Raw genomic sequence first — 19,231 nt, 5'->3', positions numbered from 1 at the left:
GATGATGATGATGGTGACAGCATGGCCAAGTGTTTTGTCTCATGACGGCTCTTTGACGTAGTTTCTTGTGTTTGACTTGTTTGCATGAGTTCCGTGTTTGTATTTCTCTCTGCGTTTTTAAACAAACTATTTATCTCTCCTTTTTTCCTCTTTTAATAATAATAAATTATTTTTTGTCTTCCTGACTTGTGCCTGTAGTTAGTTAACTCGACTATCACTAGTGTTGACTATATTCATTCCCTCTCACTTTATCACATCTCTGTATCTTAACTCTATCTGCTATTATAAGCACTATGCCGGCTGTGTGTCTGCCTTTGAGCACAGGTGAGAACTCGTTCGATGCCCAGCTGCGAGAGCGGAAAGCGGCGCTGGAAACATCCCGGGCGGACGCTCACTCGTCCCAGGTAAATTCCCGGGTTGAATCTAACGCTCCCAGCACCTCAACTCCGAGTGTTTCTCTGCCCAGGCCCAGCGCACCAACAACGCGGCCCGCCCAGGTTATAGTTATATATAATAGTTACAAGTTCACACACAGCCCAGTTTATAGAAACCGTATCTATTCCTCATGTAGTAAAACCAAGAATTAAATACACAAGATCCAGAAATAATCTTATTGCAGTTAAAACTGAAAAATGCCAGATAAGCAAACACCAAAAAGTTCTGAAGTTTGGTTTTTTAAACATTAGATCACTTGCACCCAAAGCTACAGACAGACGCTAAAAGCTGCTAGAGCTGAACACCTGAGCAAACTCATAGAAAACAACAAAAACAATCCCAGGTTCCTTTTCAGTACAGTAGCTAAATTAACTACAAATCAGGGATCTGAAAAATGTGTTCCATCACAGTTTAGTAGTGAGGACTTTATGAATTTCTTCACTGAAAAAATGTATAGCATTAGAAAAACAATTGTGGCGGTCCAACCTCTGACAGCATCTCCTGACACAATCTCACCTACAACTCCACATCTACACTGTTTTACATGTACAGGACAGGAAGAGCTGTATAATGTTATTACCAAAGCTAAATCAACAACATGTCAGTTAGATCCCATTCCAACTGATCTATTGAAGGAAGTGTTACATACAGCTGGTGAGCATCTTCTCAATATTATTAACTCCTCACTATCTTTAGGATTTGTATTTTTGTGTGTTTGCATGACATTTTTGTAGCATTTTCAGTAGTTAAAAATAAAATGTTTTATCGTTCATAAAACAGTGACTCGTGAATTATTCTGTGAACCTGCTGAACCCATTATCATGATTATTATTATTATTATTATTATTATTATTATTATTATTATTATTAAGTAGAATATAAATAAACAGAAATACAAAACATGTCCCATATAATAAACTTTTGTTAAAAGTGTTTAATAAGTGCATTAAGAAAATAAAAATACATACATTTTATGCCTCTTTATTGGAAAAATTTGTCAAAGTGGGATTCGAACCGGCGTCATTCACATCAGAGATTCTCCCTGGGAAGCAGATAAAAAGGCAGTTTGCTATCAAATATATACATCAATCTGCCAAAAACCATAACAAATGTCCATCATCTTTCCAGTTCCTTTCTTTTTTTAAATGTTTTTCTCTTTTTCCTCTTTTCCCTCCTTCCCCTACTTTTCCCCTCTTCCCACCCCTTAACAGACTATTGATGACTATTTAAGTTGAAAATATGTCTAATTTATTGAACTATCCAATTCTAAATAAACATCAACTAACATCAAAAACAAAAATAGAGAAAATAAAGGTGTAGTTATCACTTGGACTTTCTGTCACTTTGCAAAATAGAGCAAATTCATTTCATAAATCTTTTTAAAACGGGGTTGTAGACTTGATACTGTCACTCTCAAGTCATGTTCAATATTGAGCTGAGATCTGTATTTAGTTTTCAGTGTAGCAACATCTGAAAATTCTCAGAGATGAGATGTGGCAAAAGGAACACTATAAAACAAAACACAGTTATATTTTCTTTAAGGCTGAATTTTTGGTTTAAGCTCCTACATCTACCTTTTTTGTCTGCTGAATTACTTGTTTGTTTGTTTTTTTGTGGTCAATGTCACAAATTTATCCATTGAATAGATTTTTACAACATTGTTTGTGGTGCTTTAAGTGTATAAACTTTATTCATAGTGAAAATCATTAATGAAGAACAAATAAATAAATAAATAAATCCTGCCGTTCATTGCGCCCCACCTGTCATATCTTTATTCTCCACTAGAGGGCCGCGTCCCACACTTTGAGAACCACTGAGCTAGGCTAATTAGCTAATCTTAGCTTCAATAGTTTTCATCCTCGTTCTAAATATTCTGCATTTAGTGCGCTATAAATAAACTATAAGTGTCTTAATAACGAATGTATTTATCTTTTGATAAACTTTTAGTCAAATCTTCTAAGAAACTAGCTAACACAAAAACAGCGCTAGCAAACACGGCTAGCATGAGGCTAATGATGATGTCTATGACGTCATCATCAAAATTCTAGTATCTCCTTGACAACCATCAAACAAACACACAGAAGCAATAAAAGCAGCAGCAGTGACTGATAAACATTATAACTGTTCATCTACTACTGACTATTAGGTACCTGATAAGTAGCTTTGCTATATATATAGTTATTCTGAATACTTTTTACACTGTTTTGTGCTTTTTGTTAACTTTATTTTTGTACTGAAATGTAGAAATGTAGGATCCTTTAAACCTGTATGTTTTAAAATCTTTCAACATTTCAGAGTAGAAACTGATTGTAGTTCACTCATACTGATGTTTTTCTGTTTTAGACTGTAGGTTTGGTGTTTATTCTCTTGTTTATAACTGACAGTTTGTTTGTTTGTTTGTTGTTTTTTTAGATCAAAATGAATTCGAGTATTTCAGCACTGTATGTTGGTGATCTGCACCATGAAGTGACAGAAAACATGCTGATGGAGAAATTCAGCTCTGTGGGCCACGTTCACTCCATCCGGATCTGCAGGAACTGGAACACCGGCGTTTCACTCAGTTACGCCTACGTCAACTTTTACCAGCAAGCCGATGGTAATTAAATCCTCATTAAACCCCAATACACTATTTCTGCATCTATACCAGTTTATTGTCTACTTAATACTCCAGGAGTAATTTCTGTATTATTTTACTACTTTATTATGTGAATATGGTCAGGTTTTGTGCCTTAAATAAAATTTGAGAGTGTTTTCTCCTCACCCATCTTTCCCCAGTCTTTTTTACTGAAATGAATTTTGTTTCCTCAGCTGAGCGAGCGTTGGCAACACTTAATTGTGAGCTCCTTATGGGGAACCCTATGAGAGTCATGTGGTCTCAGAGGGATTCCACCATGAGGAAAAGTGGCATCGGGAACTTGTTCATCAAGAACTTGGACCTGGAGAAGATTGACAGCATGGCCCTTTTTGACCTGTTTTCAGTCTTTGGGAAGATCCTGTCATGCAGGGTTTGTGCTTTAAACTGTTTGGATCTGAATAACATCTGTATAGCATGATTAGCATGTTTTCTACTAAAGTCCTGTATTAGATCTGTTTGATATGAATTGTGTGTTGACATGACGTGTCTCTCCTGAAGGTTGTCCGTTACAAGACGGGACAAAAGGATATGGATACGTCAATTTGAGTCTCAGAGGCGGCGAATTTGGCAAAGAGAAACTCAATGGCAAACTTCTTAACGGCCATAAAGTGTAAGCTATTAATATAAAGTGTGGGTTTGGTCATATGAGGGGATTTCAGTCAGCATCAGGGGGTCATTTTTTTGGTGTCGGCATAAAGACTAACAGCAGTGTGTAAGAGCAGTGTCTCTGTTGTGTTACAGCTCCATCCAACACTTTAAGTCTCGTAAGGAGCGCGAGACTGAGAGGAACCACCACACCCAGGTCTTCATTAACAAGCAGAAGACCTTACTGAGACCAGAACACCAGGATAACCCTGTCCATCATAACGTGCAGAGGATGAAGAATGTGCAGGTGAAGACTGTACCCTAAACATCTACCACCCCATGCTGTCCACATTAAAATTAGTTGATGCTGAAGTTCAATATTGCAGTTAAATGGGTTACTGGCTGAAAAGGTTAAAGAACCTCCTCTAGCTGGTTCCCTCAAGAGCCTCCTGCTAGCAGTGATGATGATCTGATAAAACAAAATGAAATTCACTGTTAACAGCTGTGTGTGTCTTTGTGTTACAGACTCAGAATATGACTCCCTTCACACCAAGCCAGAAGGTAGAGCCAAATAAAGAAAATGCCCCAGCAGTAAACACAGTTCCTGCTGTAGAAGAGCGCACAACTGTTGATGAGAAACCAGCTTTACCTCAAGTTCCAGCTGTAGAACAGAGTCCAGCTCTACCTCAAGTTCCAGCTGTAGAACAGAGTCCAGCTCTACCTCAAGTTCCAGCTGTAGAACAGAGTCCAGCTCCATCTCATGTTCCAGCTGTAGAACAGAGTCCAGCTCCATCTCATGTTCCAGATGTGCAGGATGTATCCATGGCTGCAGCACCTCAGAAGCGCTTAACTATTTACATGTTGGAGTCTGCAGATTTTGAAATGCAGATCCAGATGGCACGTAAGTGTTACACACACACACACACACACACACACACACACACACACACACACACACACACACACACACACAGTTTCAGTAACACTCTCTCTCTCTCTCTCTCTCTCTCTCTCTCTCTCTCTGCAGATGATCATCTGTTGCCTCTGGTAGAGAAAATCCACCCAGCTAAAGCGAATAAAATTTCATGGATGCTGATTGGGAGTAAAAACAACTTTGAAATCATGAACATGATTTCTGATCCTGATCTTCTGCGAGCCAAAGTGAGCAAACACACACACACACACACACACACACACACACACACACACACACAGTAATATTATCTTTAGAAATGATTTGTAATAAGTGGTTGTAGTAACGAGTGTATTATTATGTTAAATAATATTATATTAATATGATGATTAAGTTTTGGTCATGTGGTAACAAAACCCCACCCACAAATTCCTCATTTACATCTATTCATAATCACACACATCACTCCTCTATTCACTCTTTATATGTGACACACGTGTGATAGACGTGTATATGTGTGTGTTTGTGTGCAGGTGGATGAAATGAACATGATCCTAAAAACAGGAGAAGCAGGAGTCACGTCGGTGAGTATCCACACACACACACACACACACACACACACACACACACACACACACACACACACACACATGTATAATGTGTAGACTAAAACTCCTCTGCATTTTTCTTTCAGGAAACAAAGATGCTCTTTGGCACAAAGAAAAAGAGGAAGAACAAGAAGAAAAATATATTTATAATAATAATAATGATGATGATGATGACATATGAAGATCTTTTTCAATTGCATGAATCTGCATTGGTACATTTACATTAGGTTTGGCTGCTGAATTGTTGCTGAAGGATCCAGCAAACTGTGACTTTGTAAAGTAAAAAAGGCGACAAAACAGACTGACATTCATGTAAAATCATCGTGTGCTGGAAAAGTAAAGATCTGATTTCCCTTTTGAAGAAAACACAAAATCTTCTATCCAATAAAAGACAATATGACTATAAAATATAAAAATAATGAATGAGCAGTGATAATGTAAGTGCAGGCTGTATAATGTGGGGTGGAGGTAGGGGCGCTACAGCAGTAGGAGTGGAGTAAAGCAGGTGGAACACTTATGACCTGGTAAAAGAACAATAAAGAGTGTGGAACACAGGTTTTATTTACCTTTTAGTCTTGGTATTTTTTACAGATCTAAATAAGAAGAAACATTGAAAATCTAACATTCACACATTAATATGTTTAATCCACAATCATCTCTGTACACTAGTGAGAGTCTGAGGGCAGAAGTGAAGTGAAATGAAGATCTATAAATATAAAACTATAATATAAAACATTTTATTTTTAATGACTGAAAATGCTACAAAATGTCAAACGATAAAGTATTATTAATGCAAACACACAAAGGTACAAATACAAATACAAAACTATAGATACAAATAGCAGTAAATCCACAAAAGTAAAACACAACTATATAATATTAGCAAAAATATTTATAAACAGTAAAATGATATCAAGTCTCTGAGTGGCTTAAAATACGGAAATAAATAATTAGAGGAGCAGAACTGGAATAAACAGCAGGTGTGGCTGCAGATGAAGGACTGGATGCAGATGAAGGACTGGCTGAAGGAGATGGACTTTAACTACCAGGCTGTAAAGACACATATTGTAAATTATTAACTTAAGCATAATAATGATGATGATGATGATGATGATGATGATGATGATGATGATGATGATGATGATGATGATGATGACATATGAAGATCTTTTTCAATTGCATGAATCTGCATTGGTACATTTACATTAGGTTTGGCTGCTGAATTGTTGCTGAAGGATCCAGCAAACTGTGACTTTGTAAAGTAAAAAAGGCGACAAAACAGACTGACATTCATGTAAAATCATCGTGTGCTGGAAAAGTAAAGATCTGATTTCCCTTTTGAAGAAAACACAAAATCTTCTATCCAATAAAAGACAATATGACTATAAAATATAAAAATAATGAATGAGCAGTGATAATGTAAGTGCAGGCTGTATAATGTGGGGTGGAGGTAGGGGCGCTACAGCAGTAGGAGTGGAGTAAAGCAGGTGGAACACTTGCAGCAGGTGGAACACTTATGACCTGGTAAAAGAACAATAAAGAGTGTGGAACACAGGTTTTATTTACCTTTTAGTCTTGGTATTTTTTACAGATCTAAATAAGAAGAAACATTGAAAATCTAACATTCACACATTAATATGTTTAATCCACAATCATCTCTGTACACTAGTGAGAGTCTGAGGGCAGAAGTGAAGTGAAATGAAGATCTATAAATATAAAACTATAATATAAAACATTTTAATAAATATTTTCCTGAAACCAGCAACAAATCAACATCACACTTTTAAACCTTCATTCATACATATTTATAATATCAAAGCTTTTAATGCATCAATATTTTTTAACTACAATATCTCTTTTTTAGCCAGTGACATACAGTGCAGTATTATAGCCTGATGATTTTCATTTATTTCATAGAGATTTTATACAAATAGTTTGTAATTCTTCTTTCTAATTTTATTCTGCATGTGTGGGTGTTTCCTCTATTTGTGCACCAGCTCTTATAACAGTTCCTACTGCTGTAACTGTATAATAAAGGCATTTAAAACACTATAAATATATAAACCATTAAATAAAAAGTGTCAACGTCCAGCTGGTTCAGCATCTCCATCATGAATTCCACTGATGCTTCATCAGGAAAGAACAGTATGTTCTAATAAAATCCACCCTCCTATAAAATCTACAGCTTTAAACCCAACTTGTAATCTCACTGAACTGAAGCATTGATTCACTTAAATCATAGTACATTTGTATCATTTGTAATGTAGTATTAGTGCAGTTGCAGCTAAATGTAGAGCTGCTACTAGATGAAAAGGATTAGAGGTGATGTAGGGCTTTTGTGTGTGTTTTCAGAAGAATCCAGACTATGGATTCTCACTAAATTGACTGAAGATCACGTTCAGGTTCTTAGTGGGTTTTGATGAGGAACATAATCAGGATGACCCCCACTCTGTTCAGATTGAGTTTATAATTGTTTACATCATAAACACATAAAGTTCATATATATATATATATATATATATATATATATATATATATATATATATATATATATATATATATAATAATAATAATAATAATGATGATGATAATGGGTTCAGCAGGTTCACAGAATAATTTACAGTCACTGTTCTATGTACAATAAAACATTTTATTTTTAATGACTGAAAATGCTACAAAATGTCAAACGATAAAGTATTATTAATGCAAACACACAAAGGTACAAATACAAATACAAAACTATAGATACAAATAGCAGTAAATCCACAAAAGTAAAACACAACTATATAATATTAGCAAAAATATTTATAAACAGTAAAATGATATCAAGTCTCTGAGTGGCTTAAAATACCGGAAATAAATAATTAGAGGAGCAGAACTGGAATAAACAGCAGGTGTGGCTGCAGATGAAGGACTGGATGCAGATGAAGGACTGGATGCAGATGAAGGACTGGATGCAGATGAAGGACTGGATGCAGATGAAGGACTGGCTGAAGGAGATGGACTTTAACTACCAGGCTGTAAAGACACATATTGTAAATTATTAACTTAAGCATAATAATGATGATGATGATGACATATGAAGATCTTTTTCAATTGCATGAATCTGCATTGGTACATTTACATTAGGTTTGGCTGCTGAATTGTTGCTGAAGGATCCAGCAAACTGTGACTTTGTAAAGTAAAAAAAAGGCGACAAAACAGACTGACATTCATGTAAAATCATACGTGTGCTGGAAAAGTAAAGATCTGATTTCCCTTTTGAAGAAAACACAAAATCTTCTATCCAATAAAAGACAATATGACTATAAAATATAAAAATAATGAATGAGCAGTGATAATGTAAGTGCAGGCTGTATAATGTTGGGGGTGGAGGTAGGGGGCGCTACAGCAGTAGGAGTGGAGTAAAGCAGGTGGAACACTTGCAGCAGGTGGAACACTTATGACCTGGTAAAAGAACAATAAAGAGTGTGGAACACAGGTTTTATTTACCTTTTAGTCTTGGTATTTTTTACAGATCTAAATAAGAAGAAACATTGAAAATCTAACATTCACACATTAATATGTTTAATCCACAATCATCTCTGTACACTAGTGAGAGTCTGAGGGCAGAAGTGAAGTGAAATGAAGATCTATAAATATAAAACTATAATATAAAACATTTTAATAAATGGTCTCATAAAGGCAAAATTAAAAGGCAATTTTAAAAAATACAAATCTATTGTAATTGAGGTTATGGTACCTGTGTTTAATCATGTTCTCTTATAAATTTTTGTCTGCACAAACCTTATGAAACAGATCAAACCATTTCTTCTGATGGGAAGCAGCTTCAGAGCAGAACCCCAGTGCCCACTCATCATTCTCTACCGCCACAGACGAGACGTCCACTCATCGTCCTCTAAAGCCTTGTGTGACTTTTTAGACATGTCTGGGACATTTAAAACATGTTTTGTTTTATAGCTAAGAAATAACTACATTTACATACTAGTAACACAAACACTAACCCACAGCACTACTTAAAAGGCTACTGTATGTGCTACTGTACTATAAATACAGTTACACACTCATAACAATAACATTATTAATGACAGATAACAACATTTAAATCACAAACAAAATACGTCTGCTACATTTGCGTGTTCACCATATGGCCTAGACATGGTCACCAAGGTAAGAAACATTAAGCTCAGCCTGTCAGGATGGTCGAGTGGTCTAAGCCGTTGCATTCAGGTCGCAGTCTCCTCTAGAGGTGTGGGTTCGAATCCCTTCTGACAAGTGTGTACCTTTTTGGTCAGTTTTTCTGAACTGAGCCCATGCAGTGGAGACTTGTTGAGTTGATGTTGATACTGGAACAACATGAGTTCCTTCATTAATAAATGCCATATAATTTTATATGAGCCTTCTTTCATTGGGAATAAGGGTAAGAATGTAGTGCTTGCATGTGATTAGCAGAGAGGTGGACATAGATTGAGATCACAGATAAGAACGAGTATCACTTCAGAGTGGAGAAAAGTAAAACCAATTTTAAAATCCTATTACTTCCAATTTATGCATGTGATCAGTACATGGGTCTAAGGCGGTCTAAGGCGCTGCGTTCAGGTCGCAGTCTCCTCTGGAGGTGTGGGTTTGAATCCCACTTCTGAAAAGTGTGTACCTTCTTGGTCAGTTTTTCTGAACTGAGTCCATGCGGGGGAGACAAATGATTCGCATTTTCTGTTGACAGTCCGATTGAGAGGCAGGTCAAACGTCAGAGGAACCTCATCCATATTTATGATGTGGTGCGGCCCGATTCAGTGGGAGCGCACACGATTTGATATAAAGAATTTCATTGGTTCACCTTAACCCATCTGGCAATTTCATTGGTCTAATGTTATGGGGCTCAGGTTTTTGGCTTAAAGGAAAAACCCGGGAAAAATCCATAAATTAACTGCTTCATTGTTGAAGCCGTGGGGTTCAAAGCATGGGAAAAAAGTAGCAGCTTATAGTCTGGAAAATACGGTAGATGGTTTTGACGACGCACATGATTGCCTTAAACACATTGAACAAGAGACCTCTTGAAGGCCCTAACTTTTAGACACGGCCCAGGAAGAGGGGGATTGTCTATATGTAGATGGTTCATGTTCAAAACCTTCTGATGATGTGTATTTATGTGGATATGCGTTGTAAGTTTACCTGATGAAATAGTTAAAGCTAAATCATTACTATACACAAGCTGCAGAGTTAGTGGCACTTACAAGCGCATGTCAGTTTTCTGAAGGTAAAGTAGTGACTATTAAAATGTGTAAAACTAGAATAAATCTGGTTTGGACAGTTAAATACAGTGCAGTATTACAGCCTTATTTTAGTCAGTCCAGTCTCTGAGCATAAGCACTGAATCACTTGGAATTTACTCGGTCAATAATAAAAACTCTTTGCTATAGTTGTGAGGTGACTGATACACAAAGCCATGGAGCAGTTGGACACTGGGGAGACAATCAGATGAATGAAAGTAGAAAATGTGATAAAACCCTAAAGTTTATTGTGAGATTTGAGTCGTGATCGTTCAGATGCACAGTGTAGCAGCAATGACACAAACTTCACTTCACAACAAGAGCAAAAATACATGAATGAAAAAATGAATGAAGTTAAAATTCAAAAATGGAAAAAAATCCAATGTTATTTAAACTTTGGAGAAAAAATCTTATATTCTGTTATTCAATTCTCTCATACTGACCACTGGATGTTCTACGGCACCTCATGGTAAAGACTCTCTGATGACAGGAGACTCCACCATGATGCCGAGGCGATAAGAAGATCAGTAACATCCTGACACTGAGTTACAGTACAGTGGTCAGGGTCTCGTAACTCAGACCCCATGTCCGAATAGACATAACAATTGTGGCTCAATACTCAAATTAGTTTTAGCTGTTCACTAATCATTTACCAATAAGTTACAAAAACTTAAAATAATACATAACAAACCAAATGAAGACATCTTCCAGTCACGAATGAGAAGGAGAAAATCAGCTTTATTGCAGTCACTTCAGACCCGTCCCATGGAGCTCTCGGAGAGAATCATCCTGACAGCAATGACACCGTCAGCTTTCACATGCGAGTGTGAATTTGATATAAACAATCCTTATTTTTTATATCTCACACCTAGTAAAATGTACATATTGTGTCTAATATCTCCTCCCTCACAATTTACGTACATCATTGATTTTATGGGGCTTTGCATATCCCACCTTTTGCTCACGTGTTTTCTGGTGTGTTTCTACCTATTCTTAGTAAAATTCCACCCATATCCAGGAGGCCTCGTTCACCTCCATACGATTCTAATTTACATGTACAAAAAATATCTCTTGATGGAGACCTTGTCTTAAAAACATCCCTGATCGTGCACTTTTCTAAAAATCTCGTCTGGGTTTTTTTTCCTATGTCTGCAAATCATCCTTTGTTTTGTTTTGTGTAGACTTTGTATAAAACGTGTTTTTTACTAGTTTTACAAACCAGGGCTTTAGTTTTAACACACCAGCACTTTTCTCCAAATGCTTTTCCTAATTTTCATAGCTCTCGTCTTTTACTTAGTTTTACTTAAAATCTTCTTAAAATATATTTCTTATGCCATAATACTTCTTTATATAACATTTCCTGTCTTACTCTCATCCTGCCTGCATCTTAAGCTCATGCTCTCTCATGCTTACTTCCTGTGTGTTTTGGACAGTGTACCTCTTATACAAATTCTTGCAACTATTCTCCTACCTTCTTTATTATCTGACGATGTGTTGTGCCTATTAACCTATTACTCTTCTCATTTTATATTTATATATATTTTTATATGATTTTTTCACCTACGTTTCTACTTGTGTTTTGAAAATATGTGCATATGCTGTTTGAGTATAGTTAAGGCATGTTGCCTGCATGCTGTTTGCTTATTTTACTATTTTTATTTTACATTATATTTTCCTATCTTTTCCTTCCGGCCGACACACTTTGCCTGGTGTACGTGGTCACCACTTTTACCGCCATGGCATATATCTGTTTTCTGGAGTGACTATTGGTCCTCATATGCGTCTCTATTTTCCACCTCGAATATCTCTTCCAGTTCATACTCATGACACCTCTACATTTTTCCCTTATTTTCCTAAAACTGCACAAACCTGAGAAATGAGAAACAAAGACACATTCTGACATCCTGAGTCAGTGTAGCAGACTGTCAACATAAACTACAGTCCAAATCCCAACCCTCAAAGCTCCTGTTCTTACTCTGTTTTGTTTCTGCGTGGACTATTTCAGCCTGGTGGTCGTAAGTTTTTGGACACTTTGTTTTTGGTGTTTTTTCCTACGAGGACATTGTATTTTACCTGATAGTAGTAGTGCACATGTTTGATCTAAAATAATGAAAGTGATGAGACGGAACTCTTTGTACAAATAATCACACACACACACACACACACACACACACACACACACACACACACACACACAGTGTATATGAATATATAGGTGCTCCTAATAAAGTGTTTGTAATACATGAACACAATTAGTATCATTGTACACACAGTAACATGGTCATTTTTAAACATATGCACAGAGTCGTTAAAGACTCCTAATATAAATAATACAAAATTACTGTAACATATAAATATCGAAAAATGGCCCTGAATCCTGTATGTACTGTAGATGTTTTGTTTGAAGTGTTGTGATCATGAAGATGAAATCCTGCAGGTTATTTGGGTTTGTACTGAGTGATAGTTGTTTCATAAACACCTTCTTATAAAATCCAACTCAAATGTTAAATAAAAATTCACTCTAAATTTGTAATCAGCGTCTCACCATCACATTCCACTACGGGAGCGCAGGAGGAGGAGATGCCCGACTGCATGGAATACAGGAGAACATCAAATCCCTACCATTAGATAACTGCAGAACACAGTGTAAATAACGACATATTTTCCTTCAATAAATCTGGAAATGCAGCCATTACGCTCTCACACAGTCGTTACTCTCTTTATGTTCTCATTTTCAGTCCTAACTATAATGATGTTCATGACAAAACTGGCATGAAGAAACGTGTTCACATGTCACATTTTCATCTTCAAATTGTATCACTGGTGATGATGCCACTAATTCATGCTGATTTTGCCAAGGTGTTAATGATCAGTGTAATTACTGTAAACATATAAATGCTGTGGTGACCCCCGTGTGTAATGCTGCATGATGGCACTGCTGGAGGATTACACCAATGGAAGATTAAGGAGAGAAAGAGTCTCCAGGGACCATGATGATTTCTCGGCCCATGATGATGACTGAATAATAAGCTGATTTAGATTCCTACAGCTGTGCTCCTGGATCTATGTGATCTATGCAGCTGCAGGACGTGATGACTGGCTTCTTGGTGACTTTAACAACATGTAGAAATTGTAAACATTGTCCTGATGTAGTCTATAATATGACAGGTGACAGAGGCTTCACCCCTCAGACGCTCCTCACCTCCAGAAATGCAGATGTGGAGCTCTGGATGTCTCAGGTGGAAGACTTTTATACCACCCGGAAAAAGTGTGTAAGATTATCAGGGTGTGTGGTGTTTTGCACAATGTGGCACTGAGGACCAGTTTCCCTCTCCCTCCTGACCTCCCTCCCCCTCAGCATTATGACCCCGAGCCACAGCCCCCTGCCCCACAAGAGGATATAAACTAAGTGGAAGAATCCATGAGGAGGTCATACGGTGTTTGTAAGGAAGACAAAAATAATGGTTGTTATTAGTGTTTATTGTGACTCTTTGTAGTAAAAGATTAAAATCAAGATTTAAAAAAAGATTAAAAAAAAGATTTGACAAGACAGAAATAAAAAATGATCAAAAGACGAGACGATCTACAAGATACAATAGCTTTACACTCAGCTTTATACTATTGACTATAAGTGTAAAACTATCATAAATAGCCATAAGAGAAACAGAAAGAGGAAAAAGGCATGTTCAGACTCTCTGTTTCTCTTGTCGTCTTCTTTTTTTTCTATTTCTCCTTTTCTTTTGAATGTTTTCTTGTCTCAGCTGAGCAACAATTTCCTCCCATCGCTCTCGGACTCTCATATAATGATCTGTTTTATTCTCTGAAGTCTTCTTTTCTTCCTCACAGAGATTCTGGGTATCCTGGAGCCCCCTGTTGGTCTGAAGCTGTAAATTGTTCCTCTCCTCTATGTCAAGTTTAGTTTTCTCTCTTTCATCCTCCTGTTTTCTTTAAAATCCAACGTGGGCTCAAACTGAGCAACATGTTTCTCCACTTTCGTTTGTTCTCTTGTCCAGCTCTCTCTCACATCTTACAGTTTTCTCCAGTTCCTCATGGATTTTCAGGAAGACTGGAGCTCCATGGTGGTCTGTTCCAAAGTGAGCTTAAGCTGAGCAACATGTTCCTCCAGTCGTTTTGTTCTCTCTTCCAGCTCTCTCTCACATCTTACAGTTTTCTCCAGTTCCTCATGGATTTTCAGGAAGACTGGAGCTCCATGGTGGTCTGTTCCAAAGTGAGCTTAAGCTGAGCAACATGTTCCTCCAGTCGCTCTTTCTCTCTGATTAAATGATCTCTCTCCTGCTCTGCACTATTTTTACTTTCTCACAGTGATTCTGAGTATCCTGGAGCTCCATGGTGGTCTGATCCAAAGTGACCTCAAGCTGAGCAACATGTTCCTCCAGTCGTTTTGTTCTCTCTTCCAGCTCTCTCTCTCACATCTTACAGTTTTCTCCAGTTCCTCATGGATTTTCAGGAAGACTGGAGCTCCATGGTGGTCTGATCCAAAGTGACCTCAAGCTGAGCAACATGTTCCTCCAGTCGTTTTGTTCTCTCTTCCAGCTCTCTCTCACATCTTACAGTTTTCTCCAGTTCCTCATGGATTTTCAGGAAGACTGGAGCTCCATGGTGGTCTGTTCCAAAGTGAGCTTAAGCTGAGCAACATGTTCCTCCAGTCGCTCTTTCTCTCTGATTAAATGATCTCTCTCCTGCTCTGCACTATTTTTACTTTCTCACAGTGATTCTGAGTATCCTGGAGCTCCATGGTGGTCTGATCCAAAGTGACCTCAAGCTGAGCAACATGTTCCTCCAGTCGTTTTGTTCTCTCTTCCAGCTCTCTCTCACATCTTACAGTTTTCTCCAGTTCCTCATGGATTTTCAGGAAGACTGGAGCTCCATGGTGGTCTGTTCCAAAGTGAGCTTAAGCTGAGCAACATGTTCCTCCAGTCGTTTTGTTCTCTCTTCCAGCTCTCTCTCACATCTTACAGTTTTCTCCAGTTCCTCATTGATTTTCAAGGAAGACTGGAGCTCCATGGTGGTCTGATCCAAAGTGACCTCAAGCTGAGCAACATGTTCCTCCAGTCGCTCTTTCTCTCTGATTAAATGATCTCTCTCCTGCTCTGCACTATTTTTACTTTCTCACAGTGATTCTGAGTATCCTGGAGCTCCATGGTGGTCTGATCCAAAGTGACCTCAAGCTGAGCAACATGTTTCTCCACTTTCGTTTGTTCTCTTGTCCAGCTCTCTCTCTCACAGTCTACAGTTTTCTCCAGTTCCTCATGGATTTTCAGGAAGACTGGAGCTCCATGGTGGTCTGTTCCAAAGTGACCTCAAGCTGAGCAACATGTTCCTCCAGTCGCTCTTTCTCTCTGATTAAATGATCTCTCTCCTGCTCTGCACTATTTTTACTTTCTCACAGTGATTCTGAGTATCCTGGAGCCCCTGTTGGTCTGAAGCTGTAAATTGTTCCTCTCCTCTATGTCAAGTTTAGTTTTCTCTTTCATCCTCCTGTTTTCTTTAAAATCCAACGTGGGCTCAAACTGAGCAACATGTTCCTCCAGTCGCTCTTTCTCTCTGATCAAATGATCTCTCTCCTGCTCTGCACTATTTTTATTTTCTCACAGTGATTCTGAGTATCCTGGAGCTCCATGGTGGTCTGTTCCAAAGTGAGCTTAAGCTGAGCAACATGTTCCTCCAGTCGTTTTGTTCTCTCTTCCAGCTCTCTCTCTCACATCTTACAGTTTTCTCCAGTTCCTCATGGATTTTCAGGAAGACTGGAGCTCCATGGTGGTCTGATCCAAAGTGACCTCAAGCTGAGCAACATGTTTCTCCACTTTCGTTTGTTCTCTTGTCCAGCTCTCTCTCTCACAGTCTACAGTTTTCTCCAGTTCCTCATTGATTTTCAAGGAAGACTGGAGCTTCATGGTGGTCTGCTCCAAAATAAACTCAAGCTGAGCAACACGTTCCTCCAGTTGTTTTTGTTCTCTCGCCCAGCTCTGGCTTCTCTCAGTTATGTCCTGTTCCTGCTGCTTTCGCTCAGAAGCCAAAGTAGCCTCCAGCTTTTGCACCGTCTGTAGCAGAATGGCTTTCTCTTCTTTCTCTTCTGTTATCTTCTCTATCATTAGAAGAGAAAATGCATCCAAGTCTTTCTCTACTTTCTCCATGTGTTCCAGCTTCTCCTTCATTTCAGCAATCTGCTTAGTTTTCTTCGATCTTCTGGTTTGAAAAATCTCTCAACCTTCTGAAGAGCTCCATGTTTATGCCTCTTTACTCACAAGCAAAAATCTCGGAAATGAGAGAAACAGAGACGCGTTTCCAATTATAGACGTTGTCTTACTGTGACGTCACAGGCAGATGCCCCGCCCTCCGTCTGTGACGTAACCCGGTCTCTTTAACCTGACACTATGCGCATGCGCACATTACAGAGGTAAAGAGCGGATAAAATATCATGTCTTCACAGCTTTTCTGTTGTTCCTGAGAGAAGAGTGATATTACAGTCATAAATAAGATAAAAACGGCTGTAAACTGTGTATAAAGCGAGTGAATCCGAGTTGAGAACCGGAAGTTGACCGGAGTGACTCTATGAATGTTGCAGAATCATAAATGACCAGTAGGTGGCAGTGTGATGTGTATTAGAGCTCACTGTCACAGCAGGTCATTAGAAGTAGTGGAGCTCTAATGACGTCATTAATAGCGAGGACAAGACACACAGCAGTTTGGGATTCTTTTATTGACTTTATTGATTAATTGATTTGGAGTATGATTGTGTTTCTGATCAAAGTAAGTTCATGTGTATGGAGTAAAACAACCTGTACATTTCTCACTTCCAGACAGTATTATGAGATGTTCATCTGCTGGAAGTTCATGTTTAATGCTGCATGTTTTATAGGATTTATGAGCTGGAATAAATGTCCAAACATCTTAAATCAACACTGAGTGATTTTTTGGTAGATATTAGATCTTTTACATATTATTAATTTTTAATATCTGTGATTTAAATACACATTTATAAATATAAAGGCTTTTAGTGTATATTAGAGATTAGAACATAAACCGACACAAATTAAATACAATAAAAATTTATTAACTGAAATAAAACATCAAAATATAAAGTTTCAAAATAAAATCTATCAATACATTTAAAATTATAACAATATATAATAATAATAATAATAATAATAATAATAATAATAATAATAATAAGTTAAATACAGTGCAGTATTACAGCTTAAATATTTGAATTTATTTCAGATCAATTTTATTCATCCATTAAATAAATGGTGTCAGCGTCAGAGTAGTGTATTTACATGATCTGTTTCAGGGTTTTCACGAACACAACTCTGTTATTACTGTTCTCTTTTCACAGCACCGTCTCTTTCAGTTCTAATGAAAGTTCTCATGTATTAAGAGGGAATTTTATGAATGATCAATAATGAAACACCTTCATTACTGTTAGTTATTTACATATTTATTTACAGTAATAAAACTATTTCTGTAAAAAAGAGAAAGAAATAATAATTAAAAGCAAAATAAATAAAATGATGAATTCAGTGGAGCAGAACGACAACACGATGACCTGAAAGTGAAAAACAGAGATGTGTTACTTTACATAATGTGTGTGTTTGACGGTACACAGTGTGTGTTTAGTAAAGTTTTGTAGGACATTATGAGGACAGTATGACTTACGCTGTAGATGGAACCACTGCATGTTCCTGGATGGATGGAGGTAGGGCTTGGTGTGGCGGCTGCTCCCTGTCCACTGCTCAGCCATAGTGATACACAGTGACCTCCTGCTCACCAGCTTTCCATTCAACTCTCTGATGGCATTAGTGTCTTCATCCAGAGAGGAATATCAGACAAATCCAAAGCCTTTGGACCGTCCATTGTGCAGTACCACCTGTAGGAGTGAGTGAGGAGATACAGAAAGCAAAAACATGAGCTTTACATCACTCTCATGTAGAAAACCATGAGAAATAACAAGCACTGTCTGTATCCCATAATATAAACAGAACAGCTGTGTTCTTTTATCATCAAGGTTCTGGTCTCACTGGTGAATGAACAATGAAGCACTTTTATTTAAAGGTCATTTTCTGAGAGCAGAAACTTGCTGCAAGTGTACACTGGTTCTGGTATAATAGAGGATCTAATCCTAATTCCTACAGAAAACAGAACAAATTCAGCATCCAATGTTTGAGTGCATGTGTGTGTTTGCATTGCTGACTTTAATAATACACACTGATCAATCACTCAGTATTAAACCAATTATTACATGTGACCAAACACAGCTGTGACCAAAACCTGCTCCAGATCATGAAGGTCTCTATAAAACACACTGGAAATAGAATCAGAATAGTTCCTGTGTGTCCAGTCTGAGAGGCTGTGGTGTGAATCGCCTGTTCCACTGCTGCTGGTTTTCTTTTCCAGGATCTGCAACTGGAACATCTGTAGATGCAGACAATCATCTCATGTTAGCATCCAATCAGAAGGTAAATTTTGCTAACATGAAAAGTTCTCTTCTGTTTTAAATCTTTAACTGCACTTAACACAAAACTAATCGGACGGCTTTGACTCACTCTGTGGATGGATGTTCTTGTTGGCGTTGGGTCTTGGGTCTGGGCAGGGTTTTGAAGGTGAGATGGTTTCTACCTTCATGCCATGACTTTGTCCCTGGGTGGTCTGAGAGGGACTTAAGTACACAGTCCTGCTGCCCAGCACCCTGCCGTTCATCTCCATGATGTCTTCTCGAGCCTCATCAGGAGATGAAAACGTCACATACCGAAGCCTTTTGAGTGTC

General features: G+C 37.8%; 2 protein-coding genes across 3 annotated transcripts in view; both read left to right on the top strand.

Annotated features, from left to right (window-relative positions):
• LOC124384638 (eukaryotic translation initiation factor 4 gamma 3-like) overlaps positions 1-19,231 on the top strand; it is a 1,295,064-nt gene that overhangs the window by 419,222 nt on the left and 856,611 nt on the right. The window lies entirely within an intron of this gene.
• LOC124384046 (polyadenylate-binding protein 1-like 2) lies at positions 343-3,980 on the top strand. The gene is made up of 5 exons (XM_046846528.1): positions 343-497; positions 2,848-3,031; positions 3,244-3,440; positions 3,569-3,606; positions 3,812-3,980. Exons 2-5 carry the CDS (start codon positions 2,854-2,856, stop codon positions 3,978-3,980), a joined length of 582 nt encoding a protein of 193 aa, XP_046702484.1. The 5' UTR covers positions 343-497; positions 2,848-2,853.

This window comes from Silurus meridionalis, chromosome 4, assembly GCF_014805685.1.
Source record: "Silurus meridionalis isolate SWU-2019-XX chromosome 4, ASM1480568v1, whole genome shotgun sequence".
Taxonomy (NCBI): Eukaryota; Metazoa; Chordata; class Actinopteri; order Siluriformes; family Siluridae; genus Silurus; species Silurus meridionalis.
This window is presented reverse-complemented; position numbering and strand designations above follow the sequence as displayed.

What these genes read in the sequence shown, in the direction of transcription:
- LOC124384046 (XM_046846528.1), top strand. Translation starts at nt 2,854, where the DNA reads ATGAATTCGAGTATTTCAGCACTGTATGTTGGTGATCTGCACCATGAA. An exon ending in CTTTTACCAGCAAGCCGATG is followed by an intron (nt 3,032 to 3,243) that starts GTAATTAAATCC and finishes TTGTTTCCTCAG; the next exon opens with CTGAGCGAGCGTTGGCAACA. An exon ending in GGAAGATCCTGTCATGCAGG is followed by an intron (nt 3,441 to 3,568) that starts GTTTGTGCTTTA and finishes TCTCTCCTGAAG; the next exon opens with GTTGTCCGTTACAAGACGGG.